General features: G+C 42.4%; 1 protein-coding gene across 1 annotated transcript in view; it reads right to left on the bottom strand.

The window, feature by feature from the left end:
- Positions 1-272: 272 nt before the first annotated feature.
- The window catches only part of PTPN14 (protein tyrosine phosphatase non-receptor type 14), a 105,434-nt gene continuing 85,016 nt past the window's right edge, over positions 273-20,690 (bottom strand). Inside the window, exons 12-19 of the mRNA XM_033055392.1 lie at positions 20,478-20,556; positions 17,356-18,845; positions 14,590-14,733; positions 13,375-13,593; positions 9,808-9,936; positions 8,641-8,875; positions 6,521-6,684; positions 273-2,629 (exon numbers count right to left, since the gene is read on the bottom strand). Coding sequence (XP_032911283.1) covers positions 2,501-2,629; positions 6,521-6,684; positions 8,641-8,875; positions 9,808-9,936; positions 13,375-13,593; positions 14,590-14,733; positions 17,356-18,845; positions 20,478-20,556 — 2,589 coding nt within the window. The 3' untranslated portion in view covers positions 273-2,500. The remainder of the gene's footprint in view (positions 2,630-6,520; positions 6,685-8,640; positions 8,876-9,807; positions 9,937-13,374; positions 13,594-14,589; positions 14,734-17,355; positions 18,846-20,477; positions 20,557-20,690) is intronic.

Raw genomic sequence — 20,690 nt, 5'->3', positions numbered from 1 at the left:
CAACAAACAGCAACTCCAAAAACTAAACAGCGCTGTTGCTTTAAGGCTCATGTGTTCATTCCTGCTATGACTAAGAAAATTGGATGCAAAATGCATTTTCCTGTCACTCCCTAAAGGTTAGGAAATACTGCCCAAGCAATTTTGGCCTGATAAAACTACAACAGGTTCAAAGTGAGAAGGTTCATTTTTTCCCTTACAAAACTGTATCACATTTCAACCATAAAACATCAGCATGCTGAGGGCTGCTTGTAAGCTGGGGTGGAAAGGAAGACATGCACAAGCCCAATTCACTTATGATATTAACAGATCTAGTCAAGATAAAATCTAGCAGGGAAAAATACATTGAAGTCAGATGAAAGGAAAAATTTAAAATTACCATTCTTTGACAATGAAAGGGAAAAAGTGACTCACATTGGCCTCTATCTACCATACCAGCCACATTAGGAGTTAATTGGAAATGACTGTTTACCACATGGCCACTTATTTGGCTCATTAATAGGCACTGACTTAATTTGGAAAGGATTTTTTGTGCCTTTTTCTAATTAATGTTTTTCTAAGACACCTATGATGCATCTTTGCATAAAAAAACATTTGCTTAATTTTCTTCCCTTCAAACACAGCTCTTCACACTCTCTTATGCAATAACTTTCCTGTGCTCACTGTAGCAGCAGAAATACACATTTTAGCCAAGAGCAGCTGAATAATAAGACATAAGAACAGATTCTTTTCCCTCCTGATTTTCTACTTCTCACATCCAAGTGGAGCAATGGGACTTGACAGCTCTGAGTTCAAACTTAATTCATCATTAGGAAATTATTCAAAAAGTTATAACGAGATAACTAATTTAATACACTTTGCTTCAAGGTTTATTCCTTGGCTTTTTTCCCAGATATAAAGCATCTCTCCGCAATTATCATGCAGATGCTGCTGAAAAGACTTTAAATGGTTGCTGCTAATTTAACAAGAGATATGTTGGCACTGGCAGAAAAAATCTGAGGAAAACTGAAGTTGACTGAAAACTCAACTGATCCCTAAAAAGAACATGGTCAAGGTATTACAGTGAAACAATTCCTCTCCATTTTTTAGTGACTACAAGTCTTCACCAGGAACTCTGTCATCATGTTAGGCCTATATTGCAGAGCACCAAATCAACAGTGCAGTTTTAAACACATTCAAGAAACATTCAGGTATAGAACCTTAGTTCAGGCTCTCCACTAATTTTAGTCCCCTTAGTGCTGAAATTAAGAGTGCTTGTTTGCTTAGGCCTATGTACATTGAAGGTTTGGAGGTGGGGGTGCAACAGAAAAGCAACAGTAGGATTAAAATATTAAAAGTATCTGGGGAAGGGGTACTGAGAAAGGTGATTTCACCATGACAAAGTAACTGCATTGCATCACGTGCCCTGAGAGGCTGTGAAATCTTCACCCTTGAGAATTCTGAAACTGGATGTGACCCTGGAGAAGCCTATCCAAGTTTAAAGTCAGCAGTGGGGTGAGCAGGGCTGAGTCCAGAGACCTGCAAGGCACCTTTCTAGTCAGATTCCTTCTCTACCATCCAACAATAGTTCACACATGAAGACTAAGGCAACTGGAGATGCCTAATTTCAATGTGATTCCTTTTCTACACAGGGTGAGCCTCAAGGCAATAATACTTTCAGTGTAATTCATGAGAAGGTGCTTGATTTGGATTTTTTTTCTAGATATATTTGGTTGAAAATCCTCTGCTGTTCAACTCTCAGACCACCAGAGTTATTGGAAAAAGTCATTCACTGACTTCAGCCTGTAGTAGGTCACTGCACTTCACCCTACATTGCTTCTTATGAGTCCCTTCAAGGCTTGCACACAGCAGCAAAAGGCCTCCTTAAAAAGATACAATATTGATTTTTTTTCAAGGACTAATCTAAAACTGTAATTCTTCTGGAATTTGAACAGTTTAGCACCCAAAACTCTCTGTCCTCACAATGTCCTGTGCTTGAGCCCTCCGTAACGCGCCTGGCTGCACGTGCAGAAGCTCAGGTCTCCGTGCTGTGCACCCTCAGCTTCCACTCAGAGCTGTAGCTGACATCTAGCAGGTCTTGTTTTTACCAGAGAAGCCACATACTGGGTCCAGAACGTCCTTACGTGAGAAAAAGCCCACTGCCAAATAACTGTAGGTTTCAGAGGCTGTGCAGCAAAATAAAAGCCAGCAAACTACCTTTACAAAGGATTGTTTTCCTTACAGGCATGTTACAATGCAGACCAGTCATGTCAAATGTGGTTCACTTTGAAGGTCACTATAAGTTTTACAAGTTATAAAGTAATTCAAAAGTTATTCCAAGAAAAATAAATTATATCTTGTATAAAATAATCCATGGGAGACTAGTAAAGAACCATAATTCCTTACTTTCAAGACAACTTTAAAAAGTGCAATATATGCACACAGTGTTGTCAAGGCAGTTCCCCTTGTTCATCAGTAAGGTTCAGTCAGATCCACAATGCTGGGTCTGGGATGCTTGAAAAGATTAAATAAGTCTTGAGTTTTGGAGGAATTGTATGAGCACTTGGTAGACAAATTTGTACTGGGCTATGGTCTGGATCATAAACACTCTCTGCTCCCGCAGGTGTCTCAGCATCACAGGAACGTCCATTTTCTGTAAAGCAAAGAGAAAAAAAAGGCATAAGGATGTGGGTTCATTAAATCAAGCAATCACTGTCTCAAATATCAGTTCTCTGACACAGGGAACTATACTATAGTTATACAAGACAAAGGCTCTGTGGAGAAAATTAAATGTGCAGGCAAAGATACAGATCCTTTCACTGAAGGGGAAGGGAACTTATTGCCACCAAATGATCCAGAAACTCCAACATCTGATCTGCCATAGCCAAGCGTATGTTAGCAAATAACATTCCAGGAGGAATAGGTCTGTAAAGTGAAACAAGGACCCAGTAGCCACAATATGTGTTTTGCAGACTCCAGGGCAGCATAAGTTTGTTGCCACCTATAGAACATCCACTGGGATGTACCAGGGGTTCTCCGAGCAGGCATCTTCCAGCTTAGTTTACCCAAAAGACACTCACTTGTGTGCCCTGAAAATGCTCTGCAGAAGGAACTAAAGTACAGTAAATAGGCACAGATGAGGAAATCCACTGGGAAGGTACAGCTCTAACCCCATCGAGCAGGCACAGGCAGCCTTTAATGGTCTGAACTCTTTTGCAAATGAGTTCTGTGAAACAGAAGCCCATGAGGTGAAGCCTTAGAAATCACTGCACATTTCATTAGGATGCTATCATCAGATTTCTGGCATTTAGGGAGCCAAAAACCTATGATGCTGTTGTGTTTTATCTGTTACAACAGGTACACGAGGAGCTATTGAGAAGTTGTTGAGCCATGAAGCTCAGCCTGCCAGGCTCAAATTCAAACAGCGTGTAATGTGAGCCAAGCTCAGGGACACAAACCTTCTATGGCAGCAGCAAACGTGAGCAGTAAGGTACACACTGGTTTTGAGGAGGTTCTTGAGCAGCTCAAAATATAAAACTGAACAACAGCTACCCTATCAGGCAACAAAATAAACTGCACTTCGTAATGCCTGCTTGCAGAAATGCCAAGAGGAACTTAGCAAGTCTTTTGACTGAGATTGCTGCTAACCCTTGGAGGCCCTGCTGAACATGGAATCTGCTTCCAGGCACATCTGAAGTTTCCTGGAAAGTTTAAAATAAAAGTCACGCTGCATATCCATTTCTGTCCATGTATATAAAACTCAGAATCTCCATTCCATGTAAACAAGTATTAACTCATAGGCTATCACTTTCTGAAAACAAGGCCAAATATTCTGCCACATACCCCAACAAGTTGTTATAAAAGGACACCTCTAGAGAGTCAACGAGTGTAAATATTTGGGATGAGTAATGTCATATTATTATCAAACAGGTGCAAAGAAAAATGGAAGCTCTTTCCAGTTAACTTGGCTAACTTGGAGAAAGCCTCCCTGTGGACTCAGATGCTTAAGAAATGGTCCTTGTTGAGCACAGTCATGTGGAACCTGATCTCACCTGAACAACTGTAACAAAAATGTAGGCCAGCCATGAAGCTGCACATAATGCTCCTCTCTCAGCTTTTTGTTGCATGACAACTCATTGGTTTTTAGTGGGTACACAGAGATCCGTGCACCTTCTCAAAATGGAGATGGCTTTGCCTTATCTCAGAAATGGAAGAAAACACCATCCTGCCTATTCAGCCTCGCTATTTGTAGCCAGCTTAGTATTTGATTCCAGGTAAGGAGAATCCTTAAATTCACCTTCATTACAATGTACGTTTAAAAAAAAAAAAACAATACACTTAATGCTTTGCTAAGCTGGCACTTGCAAACAGAACAAACAAAAATGCTACTCATTTCTGCCTACCAAAGCAAGCCTCCCATGTGAAAGCATGCTGTAGATGCAATCATGAGTTAATGTCCCAGTGCCAAGTCTGGACTAGAAGTTGATAGAGCAGGTTCTCAATTACTTTCTCGTACTATGTGTCTACAGCAGTAAGGATGTAATGATGTGACATTTACTTGCCATGCAGCAGTTACTGAAACTCTATCCCTGCAATGAGATACAGCTTTAGACTCAACCAGCCACTGCCCAGAAGCCCCAGTGACTGAAGCTGTATAGAATTTGATTAAACATGGCTTTTTACCTGAACCTGAAACCTCAGGCTCAAGAGTTCTCGTTTTTGTTCCAGCACTGCTGCAGGTTTTCCAAAATGCTCTTTATCAAAATTTTCACACTCCCGATTTTTCTTCACTGCTAAAATGTTAATGCATTTACTTGCTAGGACACTTCTGTGAAAACCAGTTTCTAAGACTAAAACATTTTAAGTGATAAGTAATTTTATTTCAGAAAAAAACCCAACCAATTCTACTATAAAATAAACAAAAGAAAAGGAACTCCTCTGTGCAGAATCTGAAAACATACTGTCAAGACTTTTAATCTTTTTTAAAATTAGGTGTTAGCTAACCAAAAACATTAACTTGGTACAATCTAGAGAAACAAAGCCCTTAATGAAAATTGCATTTATTGTTAATGATAATTTCATTTTTAATCAAGACAAAATAATGCTTTAATTAAGGGACATCAGAGAAATCCCTTATTATTGAGCACCACCATCAGGTCCTAGTGAAGTTGATGAAAACTCATATGAATGATGTCAAGGCTCACTCCCATGCTGAGATGTTGAAGTGCCAAAGCTACTCTTTGCCCAAAGGGTGATTTCTGTAAACCAAGGTGGCCAGACCCTGTTGCACAACCCTTAGAGTTTGCTTCTGTGCACATACAGAGGGTGCTGTAAAGCAGACACAGCTGCACTGATGCTCACAAGCAAATCAGGATGGCTCCTTTTACTCTACAGCTTTCCCCTGGCACATAGAAATTTTGTGGCTGCTATGTGAACAACAGGAGCAGTCACTTCCATGCATCAGTGCATAAGGAAAGTCAAACAGAGTCAAGAGTCAGAGCCATTGCCCACACCAGAGCAGCTACTGAGCAGCAGTCAGCACTGGGAGGCTGCTGGATTCCCAAGGCACATCCCTGCGGGGCATTTCTCGGCCAGGATGCCTCCTCCTTTCCTTTTCTCCCCCAGATAAAAAGCAAAAGAAGAAAGTGTCAGCTTGACACAGATCTACAGGACAGCTACCCCTTTGGTGAGGCCCAAGCAGAGTTGGAGGAGATCTGTCCCAGATGTGAGCCCAGGATCTGTAGGGGTCTTGTAGCTCCAGAATGAGGAGCTGCTAGAGTCCTCAGTCTTCCCTGAACTCACCCAGTGGCTGATTATCGGGAGGGGCAGGAGATACAAATCTACTTGTCATTCTTGCTGCATTCTTATCTCTACAAGGAGCTTTGCTCCTTGAGCATTTTCTTTGGCAAAAGAAATCCCTGGTTTCCACAGTTGTCATGAAAACTGTGTGGCACATTGTTAGTCAAAACGTGATGGTCTTCCTAGACAGTTTTCCAGATTAAGATGCTACCCATAGTTGCTCTACTGGGGCTCTTGTTCTCAACTCCACACTGTGTTATTTGTAATGCTGGCTGCAAATCCCAAAGTCCTACTCCCCACAGGAATACATAAATACACAATTAAGTTTCATTCCAGGTGAGATTACAAGAGAGAGGAAGGAGCCCAAGAAGAGAATTTAGAGAGCAGAAAACTTAGTTAAAAGAGCAAGGACATTATTCTCTAGACTCTCTCAGGTACTGCTTGTAAATGCATTGTCGCTAGACTTTTAACTAAATACAGGTATGAATTAGACTAAATTCTTAAAAGAGGGAAGAAAGCCCTAACTTTGAATGTATTAATGATAATAAAAAATGCATAATGTCAGCTATACAGAAAACTTCAGTAAGTAACCTGCCATGGGGAATCTGCCTGTCACATTTAAGTCCTTATCTTGCTCACAAAGGTAGTAGAAAGAAAGCACTTCAATGCCTCTAAATTTCAACCTCAGAAATGAAGCCAGTCAGCCATAGGGGCAGTTCAGGGTTTGAAAAGGAAGCTGACTTACTTCATTATGCTCCAAGCAGCAGATCATGAGCTCTGTTAGGATCACCACTCCAGTCCTCCCCACGCCTGCACTGCAGTGCACCACGATGGGGGGATTGCAGGTGTTGCTGCTGTCCAGCACGCTGTTGGTGTGCCGACGCACCGACTGGATCTCCTCCAAGTAAGCTGCAGGAGGAAAAAGGCAAGGTTGCAAACACCTACATGTCCAAATGTATAAATTTGGAGGGGAGGGGGAAAGAATGTGGAAGAGTTACGCTCTGTCAAAGTGGCAATAATTTACATTTTTTACAACGTAATAATTATCTTGGCCAGGGTGCACTGAACAGCTCTGCATCCAGCAAGTACCAGCTGGGTGTCAATTATTACTTGGGAGTCTGCTCCTTTAAATTAAATAGTTCTTTAAAAAATTAAATTCTGTTTTCCCCCTTGCAAATCTCCAGGTCCCCTAAGCAGATGATTCTAGACATTACTTACAGCAATTCCTGCTATTAACAGGCTGGGATCAAAACAACAGCTAAGTCCCATTGAAACTACTGCCTGTCAAAGCCAGTATCAGATGGGAGGCGAGCGTCCATCTGCCCTGATTCCTCTCTTCCTTCTCCCTCCTAGACTGTGACAGAATCTCCCCCCCACTCTCTGCTCAGGGTTTGTTTCTCAATAGCTACAAGCTCTTCTGGGAGATCACTGCTTTGTTTTCCCTGAAGCCATTTGTAGAAAGCTCGGGACTCAGGAACAGCTGCCTTGTGTGGCTGTCCTAGCGTCATTCAACACATCCTGCTGTCAGACCATGCTGAGAACCTCACATGCTGGAAGCTCACTTCGCTTCTCAGCACTCCAAGTGGGAAGTCAGGCCTGAGCTGAACTCTCCTGCTCCGACCCTGGGTGTCAGGGCACTGCAGCCCCAGCTGTCCTCTCCCCACAGGCAGGACGGGGCTGGCTGGTTGGCGGTACCAACATCAGAAAAGCTGCACTTTAATGCACACAGGGAAATGGAACTCTAAGTGGTGGCAAACAATGGGAGAGAGGAAGTGGGGACAATCAGGTTCCGATTACTGCCATGCTCAACCACAGTTGGTAGGAGAAACAAAGTATGAAACAAATGAGCAATTGGGCAATAGTTTTTCCTTGAAGATAGATTCCGTGGTACTCCTTTGCTGAAGCTGAAATGTCATTTTTTATTTTTTGCCTTGTTGACAGATCTGGGGAAAGGAGCATGCACTATTTACATCCAGCATGTACCATGCAAAGGAGAATGCATCACCTAAGGAGTGTAGCTGTGGCAAGACTGAAACAGAACTAATGGATATTCCTGAGAGGACTTAGCTGCTACAGAGCTACAGTGCAGCTGCAAAGCTTTCAGGAACTAAGGGGGCAGGCATCTCCAACACATCAGTACACCATGAACAGACTCTTTCAGTGGTAATTTAAAGATTTCTGCATTATTCCCTATAGTAGTGCCAGAGATGTGTCTTGAGTTAAATAATGGTTTCATTCCTATTACTTAATATGGGAGTGCACATTACTTGGTAAGAATCAGGAAGTGTTATTAACACATTACAGATTAATATAATTGCTGTTTTTTCAGAAATAAACCAGGACTGAACTGGGGAGGCCCGTAAGCATTGCCTGGGTACCTGTGGTTACAAGGGTGGCAGTGAGTTCAGAGTTACTGCATGTGTGATAGAGCCCTCTGCTCTTTTGCAAAAAAAAAAAAAAAAAAATCTGGAGGAGATGCACTATATTTTAATAGGAACTGATCCACTCTCACCCAGACCTTTCTAATGACATTTGTGTACAGTCTATTATCTCCTACATTCATTAGGTAGTTGGGAAATGGCAGTGACTTACACCGACAGATCAGCCAGCAGAAGTAACCTATTATTTAAAATTTCCCAAGTTTTTGGCACTGCTGCTTCCTTGGGTTTTTCTTCTTGCTAATCACCTTAGCTCCTACCTCTGGAATTCCACTTTTTTTTTTTTCCTCTCCAAATTGCAGCAAAGCATAACCTAGTTGAGGCCTGTGTACACCACAGCAACAATCATTTGATATAAATCCCAGCTGTAACTAGGTACAGTCAACTGACTCCAGTGTGAGTATCATGCAAAATAAAGAAATCTTACACAGAAAGCCTTGGACTTCTTCTGGGCACCCATGGTCTGGCCAGTCAGTATACTGCAAATGCCACACTGTCCTCTCTTGTCCTGAGAGAAGGTGCTTGACCTTCAGACCAGTAGTTGCAAAGCAGCCGGAGTCTGTGCGGAACTTGGTGGTCACCTTGAACTTCCCATAAGTGGCTGAGCTGTGCTTAGAGCCCAGTTTAGGCCAGTAACGATGGCTCTTACTTCTTCCTCCCTCCTTGATAACAAAACAAGACAAAAAGCCATTAGTTTCTGCAATTATAATTCTCTACAAACAAAGGGCATAAAACTCTCTGGATAAGCCAAATATTCTTATTTTAAAGCACCTCAAGAGTAAGGAACATCCCTCAAAATAAAGAAAATCTAAACCTAAACCACTCAGCCATGTAATATTTTTAAGTGTAAAACTACTTGAAGACTCTTGTCTCATGACAAATGACAGCTACCGCCTACAACACCTTCATAAATACTCTCCTCCTGGGGAAGACTTTCCTTTAAATAGAAGGAGAATCTCCTCAGAAGCTTTTAAGTATCTGCTCTTGAGCAGCCTTGGGAACTGGACAGTGACTTGATGTGCTCTGCTACTCCCTGTGTTTGCTGAAAGCAACCAGGCATAAAGTCGAATGCGGTGTTAGTTAACATCGTGTGCCAGTTTTTACAACATAGCACATAGTTCTTGGATTACAATAGGAATAACTCTTTTGCTTGGCATAAGAATAAAAAGTCGTGGGGTGTTTTTGTTTGGGTTTTTTAACTTTTTGGTTTTTTTTTACTTCTGTGGAAACAACAGCTTCTGGTCTCTTTTCAGCTGATAAGAGTGATGGTATACAGAATTGGCCTTGGACAGTGTGGAAATCTCTGTCATTTTAACTAGGAGCAAGTTCAGCACTCTCACATTCCAATGGAAACATCTTTGTTTGGCTTGGCCCAAGCAGGGGAAAGGAGGGCTCCTGCTGGTTTCACTTTAGCACTTGCCAAAATGAGAGTCAGAAAGTTAGGAAGTATAATATGAGAGCAGTACAGGCATATGTTCAAACAGAGCCAGAGGAAAAGGGGATGTTGATAGAAAAAACAGGTTACTGGAGTGGGAAGTGATGATGACAGGAGATTGGCTCACATCAGAAAGAATTATTCTGTGACTTCACGTACCTCTTCAGCTGTGACCATGGCTATAACATTCACCCCCTGTTCCCACACCATCTGCCAGAAGTCATGGCATGTGTGTGGAAGGGGCCCTTGGGTAGCAATGTAGTGCCACTCCTCTCCACCTACAGTCACCTGGGAGAAAGGGAAAAAAAGTCAGTGCCTGAATTCTCAGCAGCATCGGTGCCAGAACTGCCTTTTAAACAAAAGAAACTACAGAGAATCCTTTACTTCTTTTTTTTCTTCTACTTTTAGTCAAAATTATGGACAAAAATCATCCTTTTGATAAGAGCAAATCTGTCATAATATAACCTTCAGTGATTCCACATCCTGTATTGATGCCCATAACCATAAAGCTTTGTCTAAAAGACATTCATCTTTCTTGCCATTGCATCTGGACCATACAAGGAAAAAAAAAAAAAAAAACAAGCAACAACAACAAACCAAATTAAAAAATCTGGGGATTTTTTTGTGGCCCTGAGTACAAATAAGCAGCTGAGTGACATCTCTGGGTCTGGTGACAGACCAGGATAAAAAAAAGCTGAGGACCAGTGTCTACATGCATTAATTGCCCTGCTGCAAATTAACACAGGGTAGTGCAGAGTGCCTGAACACAAATGACCCCGTGCCTGACAAGCTAAAGCCTCTGCTGGCTAGGACCTCCCTCAATCATTTTCCAATCAGATAAAAGGGATGTATTAAACAGCCTCTTCCTACACTGGTCACTGCTGAAGACGAGGCCAAGCCATCCCTAGAAGATGCAGCTCTGCCCACACTCTGCACATAACAGTGCTTGATAGGGCCTGTTGCCAGCTAGAGATGGGATCAAGACAGGCTTAATTTCAAGTTAATCTTCCTCACTCACCTTGGGTTTTTCAGTTCAGAACCTGAAAACTACCATAAAGTAAATCCAGCACATCAAATGGCTTTCAGATCATGGCTAGGAGAAATTTAAAATTACCCAAAGCTATAGTCATGTAAATCTATTTCCCAATACACAACTGGTTTACCAACCACACCTTACAGAAATATTTGTGTATTTGCATGACATGTAATGAAATTCTTTTCAAAGCATTAACATACAGATTTTCAGACTGTAAATTCTGTAGTGCCCTGAACAGAGTCAGGATTACCTTGCAGTCAGCTGGTATAAAACACTGCTTCATTTAACTGACAGAGGCAGTTAAAAAAATCATCACTTGTGCATAAAAAAATCATAATTTTATGACACATAATTTGCTATACATCAGAAAAGACTCACATTTATTTCTTTTTCTAACATTTTAGGTTAAAAACCAAAGTGCTTTTGCAACTTCTACATATCATCTCAGAAATATTCTTACCAGAAGAACTGGTTATTTTGGAAAGTTGAAATATTTTTCCTGCTCAGGCTAAGGCCTCCTAATTCTGTTTATTAGCCCAGAGCCACTCCTCTCAAAGTTATAAATCCCAGAGAAGAAGATTTACAACAAAAATGCTGACACACCCATAAATATCAACATACTGGCAGACAACGCTACGAGGAACGATCAATAACTCTGACAGGTTCAACCACATACTGGGTTTGAGGTACAAGTCTTTGAACACACTTTCAGGAATAAAAGCATTTTATTTGTTAGTCAAACAACTGTTTATTAAGCTGAGATGCTTGGAGTTTTACACCTGTAAATAACATAGTTTGTGTATGATAACAAGTTTCTCACTTCACTGAAAGCTGTTCGACCCCGTACATCAGCTCCTTTTCTTTATTTCACACTATGCAGCATTTTCTTTTTTGAATGATGGTTTAAAACTTCAAGATCAATGCTGGTAGACTTCTTAAGTTCTTGTACTAGATGAGAATTAGAGCAAACTGCACAGCCCTAAGCAGCATCCTGTACTTGGACTGATGGTCTGCAGTGGTACTGTGTTACTGAGTTTTTTGAGTCAATACTGACCTGACACATACAGATAGATGAAGTGCTCTGAAGAACTTTTGTGCTTAATCCATAAATGCAATTACAATTTTTCTCTTTGCTATAGATGATGATCTTTGTATCTTAACAGCAATGATCCATGGTAAATAAGCAGAGAAGTATTGTAAAACTGTGGGACCTGCAGACCAAGCAGTGGGAGCTGGAATCCTCTAGGCATGGATCTTATCAGGATGATAGAGGAGTTTTCTTTGTCTACTGACTTCTGGTCCAAGCTTCCTGGCACATGATATGAAAGGCCCATAAATAGTCTGAAGGGAATGGGATGCCTGGAATATTTGCTGCATTCTAATGCCCTAACTGCAGGAAATTAAAAATTAAATACTGGGCCGAAAACACAGACACACACTGTGCTGCTGAGGTAAATTTCACAGATGCAATTTCACCTTCTAAGTAAAAGCACATCTGCTTGGCTTCTGCAAGCGCTGCTCCGAGTGCAGGAGGGAAGCCCTGCCAAGGCCCTCTGTCAGGCACCAAAACACTGCTGCCTGCTCCTGGGTGCTCCATGGACATGAGATGTGTCTGTGTCCAACACTGACACACAACATAAAATGTGGGCTCAAAACTGGCCGGGGAAAATAGCATCATTTAGGGGTATTTTTTGTTTTTGTCCACCTACTTAGTAGGTAGACAATTTGGGGCTCAGAAATTCATCATCATAGCAATGTCTGATTATGCAAAAACTCGGTATCTGCTTCCCACAAGACTATGCAGAAAACTGCCAGGACCCTGGTTCAGAAATTGTTCTGAATTGCCAGGATTTAACACTGTAAATCACAGCCAAGGCCAGCAAGTCTCTTTAAACTTTTAAAAGGTTTTTACTCAAGGAAAATATTAATTTAACAGAATGTTTTATTCATTATTTTTGAATGATTTCTTTTTAATTTGGATTTTGACAATGAGAAAACGCAGACAACCCTCTCTTCACACAGACTCTGTCATCTGATGCAGAGGATTTCTGTTACTTCTCTCAGGGTACAGTAAAAGCCAACAGAGGACTTTGCAAATACTGCTGGAAGCTTTAAGAACAACAAGCATCTGCAGTCACTGGAACATAGTTCACTGTTAAAACTGACCATGCTTGTAAATACAGTCAGGTGGTATCTTTAATTATTTCTATTTTGAATTAACACGAAATCTGAAATTTCTTGTTAAAAACACAGTTTGAAATATGGAAGCTCAATGCAGTTTCCAAAAATGCAGGGATCTTATTGGTAAGTCAGTGCATACTTCAAAAAATTTCTTTATCACACTGCAGGTATGGGAGCTGCTCTAATGCCATCTCATGAGGTTTGACAAACAAGGCACCTCTTTCTACACTAACCAGTAGAGTCATTCCACAACAAGCTGGCAGAGATGGGCACCAAAAGGGCAGGATACCTCTCTGAAATGACTTCCCAGCCTCCAGCAGTTAAATCAACTTGTGTGTCAGCTGATAGGGGACTTTAGAGATGCCCGCAGTGACGCACAAAGGTGTAATGATGCATCCTAAACTTCTCAGAAGCTCCAGAGGTACAGAAGCTGCTGCTGTGCAGCCAGAAATGCAAACAAAGCTTTAGCACACCTTTATTTGCCAAGCAGAACTCAAACAAGCTTTTACCTTGATGTGTGAAGCATTGATGTAGCCTGTATTGTTTTCTTTGGTCGGCACCAGCTCCACTCGGTTCTCCTCGTAGGGAACGACCTCCCTGATGCGGTTGCGCTCCGTGTTTTCAGGCAGGGCAGCAGTGGTGAAGATCCCATCTGCCTTTTTCTTTGGAATCTGCTCGTATTCTGTAAACACCATCCCCTCCTCCAGCTTCCTCCTCAAGATTTTACACTGGGATTTAACAGAAAGGAGCACCAACACATTAATGCTTCTGGAAAGAACATTTACCATCCATCCATCCTTTGAATTCCAGTACACAGCCATCGTGTTCTTTCACTCGCTCCTCTGCAGTTATCTGAGGACACTTCTTTCTACCAAGTGAAACCCCTGGCAAATTTTATAATTTTACATTCCACCTCCACATTTTTAAGACTGATAGCATAGAAAGCAAACCTGTGCTAAATAATCTTGGTTCAGTTGGAATTTCAGAATGAATATAAGATTTCAACATAATAGATATTTTAATTTTTTTTTTTCCTAGGAAGATTGTACTGCAAGGAGTGTGATGTGGTCCACGTTTTCAAAATACTGCTTAACTCACAAGGATGCAATGTCTGTGGTTTAACATAACTCCACATACAGACAAGGTGGAGGTGAAGTGCTAATTCTTGGGTACCAGATAACACAAGGCTGCAAATTTCTATCCAGAAAACCACAAAGATTCTTTGCAAATTTGCTTCCCAAATCTTAACAGCAGAAACTGTTTTTAATATCTGAAATTCCATATACACACACACCCAAAAATCAGGAGGCAAACAACTTGTTTTTTAAAAAATTTAATCCCACTAGAGAAATTAACCAAACTCTATCTGTATCAGAACATGAAAGACAGTATCTGTGGGTGAGCACTGCAGAACTTCACCCAATCAAATGAAAAATGTGCAAAGTGTTAGATTTACAGATTGATTTTGTATGACACTGTACAATCAGGTGAAACAGAACAGCCTCCATTTTCATGGACTTCAGTAAATGTCCAAGATATTTGATGCTTTGCCCGCATTCAAAGGCATACCAGTGTTAGCCACAGAGTTTTTGCATTAATGGCTCTGAAATGGCTCTTTTAAGAGAAATTTTTTTTAACATCTTAAATCATATTTTAGTAGTTTAGATACTCCATGCTACTGGGGACAAAGGGAACAAGCAACATTTCGTGAGGCTCCATCTTACCCTCTCATCCATTGGCACCTTGGTGACTTCATCCTGGTTGTCCTCCGGCACTGGAACCCTAGCAACTGAGAGTCCGTTCAGTGCTGCCAACATCAAGGGCCTCTTCTGGGCCTCCAGGCCTGCCATCTTCTGCTTTTCTAGATTCTTTTGGCAAGAAAAGGCACGTTTTCATCTCTGTGTGATTATTTATAATGCCAGTAAAATGCTGGAATGTTTTTTTAATCTCCAAAATCTGCAACTCTCTGGCCAAGGAATGCAGATGATCACCATTAGCATCGTAAATTCAAATACAACCTCTATTCTTCCTGTTATTCCTCAAAGGCCTGCTCCTACATGAGCACAGAATTTTAATTTCAAAGAAGCAATCGCAGCATGTAATACAGTTTACATGCCATCAAAAGACACACAAATACAATCTCAAGCATTTTCCTGCAGACATTATTCTGAATGCAGGACACACAAAGCATCACCCTGTTACGTTAAAGTCTCGCTACCAAAGCCAAGATACCTGGGGCATCTTTTGAAAAGCAGTAATTTCAATCTTCAGCAACAAACACTAAAACACAGGCCATTGTTTCTCTTCTGTGATGGTAATGCTTAAAATGAGAAGTCTTCTGATGCACTCAGCCTTTATGGTGATTCAAACAGCACCCATAATATATTCTGCACTAAAAACTGAGCTCACATGTCCCAGACACTGAAAGCAATAGCAGCCAGGGAGGGATATTATTTATCATATTCATGAATCATATTATGGTACGGCATGGAGAACCAGAGCATGAATTTCAAATTCATCCTGCTGCCCCCTCCTTATGCTACTGGGAGTTGAAGCATCAAAAAAGACAGAGCATCTCCAGAAGTATCCAAATTAGGAACATTTTATTCCATTTCCTTAACAGCTCTTTCTGCTGGGTTTGGAAGGAGGGATAAGCAGAAGGGGTGCCTGGTTCTCAGCACACATATGGAAGCTGTGGTCACCAGATGGGCCAAGCTCAGCTCCTAGAAACACACAACTGAACCCAAATGCCCTCAGACATATGTATATGCCTTGATTTTTCAAAAGCTTGTGAGCTTTTTCCTCACCACTGGGTTCCTCCAGAGCACTAAGCGAAAAAGCAAACATCCAAACTCACTCTGGCTTCTTTTTATACTTTGAGAAAGCAGGAAAATGCAAGTATTTTTCCTTTCTTTGGGAATTTTATTATTTTTTACTACTTCAAAGGTGAAAGCAAAGAAAGTCTGCTTAACAGATTAAGATCACCAAATTACCATTAATATAACACCTGATTCCTGTGACAAAAGGAAGGCCCACACATGTCAAGATTCCTGACCTAGCTGAAACTATCTTCAAAGCTTAATGCTAAGTCTACCCCTTTACTTTCAGAACAAATAAAGGACCTTTTGACCAAATTATCTGAATGGCTATTGCAGAGGAAGAATATTCAAACATCTAAGATTGCTTCTCACCTTCATTTCCATCCTAAAATCCTGTAGGCTCCTGCTTTTCACTAACTTTTCTTTCCTCAGAAGATCAAAAGAGCATATGCATGCTTGTTGTTAAGCCAACGTCTACTCATTAATGAAAAATCACGATTTATAGTCAAGTGCCTGTTTTACATTTGAAGTTTAGGAGTTGTCAAGGACTAAACTTAGTCTCCATGTTGCAATTTAGTAGCTCAAGTTGTACTGCTAACAGTTACATCAGCACGAGGATGCCCAACGGACAAGAACAACAATGACAAGTTCAGAAGATTTCTTTGAATATATAGCAATATTTAAATCTAGCAAGTTACTGATCTAGTACACCACAAACTCTTTTCTGCTTTGGATTATTTAGATGCTTTACTAATTTGTTTCAGGAATTGTCTTTTTTTCTGATCTCAGTGCTAAAAACAAGAGCTGCAGTGCACACTTGTCTTTCTGTGGCTGCAGTTGCACTGCTCACAGCACTACACCAGGTACATAGGCAGGTCACTAAGTGATAAGCACCCCTCATATTTCTGTCAATGCCTTTAAATACTGCTCATTTTAAATTCACTGCAACTTTAACAGAATCCTACTTCTCATACTTGAGTGCATATTTAACAAAACAAACAACCCAGATGCTCAACCACACAGCTTCTACATCTGCTGCTTCTCTATTTAGATATCCAGTTCCTCAGTTACTGGCAAAACCGACAATTCGCATTCTAGGGCTACCAAGGTTTTATTCAGATAACTATGTCACATAAAGTGGGAGGAAGGGAATCATTTGAAAAAAAATCCTGAATTGCCATTATGTTACATGATACTTCACCCGACACCCTTGCAAAGGAGGAATAAAACACCAGTGCCTCCCATCCATCTTGGCAAACACATTCCAGACTTGCCCTGCCCTCAAATCCTAAAGGAAAGCAGGCATCAAGGGGGGCTTTGCCATCAGCCTCCCCATCCCGAGCTGCCCGCCCTGCCACCCACCTCCAGCCAGCACTGCTGCCAGGGTGGTGGTATCCTCAGCTGGATCAGACACAGGTCTGGCCAGCAGCCAAAGAGCCACAGCTGAGACAACAGACAAGCCCAAGCAGTGCATGGGATCAGCCCCTGAATGGCCCACAAAACCAAATTGTATGTGGCACTTAATATCACATTTCCCAACTTTAAGCAAACCCACCACTTCCCAGCCACATGTTCCCTGCAGTTTACTGACCCAACAGTTTCCTGGTATGGAAGCTGACCTGTGTGATTGCTAATTTCCAAGAAGCCACCGCAGCCGAGGAAGGCACTTACCCTCATCATGATCTCTCTTTCTATAATGCTGTCCTCGATAGAGAACATTTCAGACACAGGCCTTTCCTTGACCGGTTCTTTCTTGACCCGCTCCTTCACGCTGGTGAGGTCGGGCTCCGAGATGGAGGGCCCCAGTGACGACCCATTGATGGCCACTTGATCAGTCCGAGAGACACTGATGGCTTTGGAAGGCCCCGGCCTCATGGCCTTGGCCCTGGCTACAGCCACGGAAATGCTGACGTGGTCCTGCCTCAGCGCTCCGTTGCTGACACTTTTTCGAGGCCCAGGGTACTCCGGAGGAGGTTTATTTGGTATCCTAGCCAAGGCAGCTTGCAGCTGAGCACTGTACTCCATGTTCTCATGGAGGGCTGCTATCCGGGACACGGATTCTTGCGTTTCCTCTTCCTCTTCGCTTTCACTGCTGTGTATCAGCATCGTGGCATCAGAAAACGTCTTTTTGTGGTGGTAGTGAGGGACTTGCTGAACTTCGTGGCCCATCTGAGCAGCCTCCTCGGGCGGCACCTGCTCCCGCAGCGTGTTCCTGCGCGGCAGAGGCGCGTTCAGCGTTTTTAAGGCCATGGCTTCTATGCCGCGCACCATGTTGCTGATGACCTCCAGGCTGTGGCGCTTGTTGACGGCCGCGTGGTGCTTCACGGCCATGAGGGGCTCGCTGACCTCCTGCAGCGACTGGCGCACCACGGGCGAGCTGTCCTCCTGGAAGGTTTTCACCGAGAGCTGCACCTTGCGGGTCACCAGGTCCGGGCTGCTGCCGCTGACGTACTTGTGCCGGTGGCTGGCCAGGTCGGGCGTGCTGGTGGCCGGGCGCGGGCGCGGGTAGGGAGGCGGGGGCCTGAACAGGTAGTTCTTCAGCATGTGGGTGGTGTTGTAGCTCTGGCCGCTCTGCAGCTGCATGTTGGCCAGCTCTGGGGTGCTGACCGTGTGCGATATGGCGCTGGCTGCTGCCTTGCTCTGAGCGGCATTGCTGGGGTTCATTTGGTCAGACGGTGCCACGGGCTTGTTATAGCCGCCCCCCTGGGGCCCGTAGGTGACGGTGTAAGGGTGCCTCTCTCGGATCTCGGGCTGGCTGTAAACGAGGTCTTCTGGCTGGTTGTAGGCATGTGTGTTTCCAATATTGAGGTTCCTCAAAGACTGACTTTGGCTATCCATCTGGATCACCCCTCTCTTCATTTGCCTCATGACAGTTTCGTAATCTGGGGTTGGCCTGTAAGACGGGACGATGATTGCACTGTGCCTGTGGCTGGGGATGTAGTCTGCTCTCATGATGTCACTTCCCGGGATGCTCAGATTTGAGGACATTGGAGATGCCTGGATGAAGTTCTGTGAGCGATTGAGGGAGTTCATGCTGTGGGCACTGCATACACTCCCATTGGGTCCATTACCATTCAAGTAGCTGAAGTCCATTGGACACCTATCCAAACTGGTCTGAGACCTACAGTAGAAAGTTTCTTCATTTCCATGGAAAATGCTATCTGTGTAGAGTAGAGAGAGAAATGTTGACAATTTTAATCCACAAGGACTCATTCACTGTTAACAAAACTTCAAATGCAGTCTGTACCAGCCAGCTTAGGGCACACATATCTGGAATGTTTGGTCTTGGGAGCATCCTTGAGCCATTGAAATAGAAATAAAGCAAAGCTACAAATGTAAACATTCCCAACACGTAGCAAAACATGGTAACAGTTCAGATCCTTGTGGGAAACATGAAAGGGGAAAGAGAGGAAGTGTTTTTGCCTGAGGTGGCAAGGAAGAATAAAGGGGCATCTCCTCCCTCGGCATCGTGAAGGGTTCACTGCTGCTGACACCTTAAAACTCCAGTGCTGAAAGCGTATGGTTAACCTGAAAAATTCTCTTGTCTCTTCTGTCTGAGATTCAGAGCAGCAGAGGATTGTGAAATTGGAAATCCTACTTTAGACCAATCAACAGTTTTGAGGATCTGAAGTAAGACACATTTGGGTGATCAGAGCTTCAAGAGAAGAAAAAAAAAAAAAGAAAAAAAAACCCCAAACAACAAACCACCCTACAGATGCAATACAGAATGTTAAATACTTCAGCAAAGCATACCTGAGAGGAAATCAAGACAGTAAAGATCATATCTAGGATCACAGCTCTACTGCAAGACTGTCTTTGTTGAAAATCTTGTAAGAAAAGAGTAATAGTTTCCGAAACTCTGAAATCAGCTAGTTCTCTGAAAATGTAGAATAGCCTGTTGTAAAACTAAGGGAATTTTACAATTCTTCTGAGATTGAGAATATCCTTCACAGCCTCACATTCACAGTAGAACAGTAGTAGCCACTAAGTCAAGTCTACTGTATGCAAGGAACTCTGCTAAATGGCTCCTTTCAAAACTTATCAATTTCTACCTTAAACATAGTCAGACCCCACAACCCAAAACACTAACAGGTATGACGGAGTTCCTCTGCTGGTGAGAGCACTTCAATTGTACCTCTGATGAACTGCAAAGAACAGCCAAACAGACCTGGCTACGTGTATTCCAAAAGGTGGGGTGATTAAGGGTGTGAGACTCAAGCTGTTTAGGGGCTGGGCTCCATTCCCAGACTTGATCAAAGTAACCTGGCACAACCTCTTCAAGAATTTATTTGTCAAACATGGGCGTAAAAATAAGTTAACCCTCCTTGTGTCTGTAAGGCTAACAATTCAGGCAGATGGTGGCAAAAATCTGCAGAAAAGGTTGCCTACAGATACAGTTTCATGGACAGAACATTATGATTTCTCCTACAGTAAAAGCTTTTTGCAGTCTCCTTTTCCCTCACTCGGTTTCTCTCCCTGGCCCCAGCTGGCACTGCCTTTGAGAACAGCCATCATACTCCCTTTAGAAATTATTTTTTCAGCTCACTGAACTGGAATACCAAGTTTAAGGCCCATATAATCATACACAGATATTTTAGGGAAATTTGAAAACTGAAATTGGACTTCAAACAGAAGACTTGCTGCAACATTAACCATAAAACTGCTAGTTCTCCTGCAGCAGCAGCTCCCTTTTGACCATGATGGCATTATAAATCTAGACATAAGGCTTAGGAGCATCTTTGCATACAGATAAAATTGAAGTACATTAAAGGGAAAACACATGCTCTAAGTACCTTGTGAATTATGTGTTTCAGTGTAGTGTTCTCCACACTGGACATGCATAGGAGGCAGTATAAAAGGATGTTGTCTTGGCTGAAATAAAAGCACAAGGAAATAAAAAAGCATTAGACCTTCATTTGCTACAATTTTTGCAACTGAAACAGGAAAAATGGTTCTGTGCCCTTTCCACTGAGTACTGCTCCTTCTTACCCAGCCAAAAACACATG

This window comes from Catharus ustulatus, chromosome 3, assembly GCF_009819885.2.
Source record: "Catharus ustulatus isolate bCatUst1 chromosome 3, bCatUst1.pri.v2, whole genome shotgun sequence".
Lineage (NCBI taxonomy): Eukaryota > Metazoa > Chordata > Aves > Passeriformes > Turdidae > Catharus > Catharus ustulatus.
The sequence above is the reverse complement of the archived record's forward strand: the minus strand, read 5'-3'. Positions and strand labels throughout refer to the sequence as shown.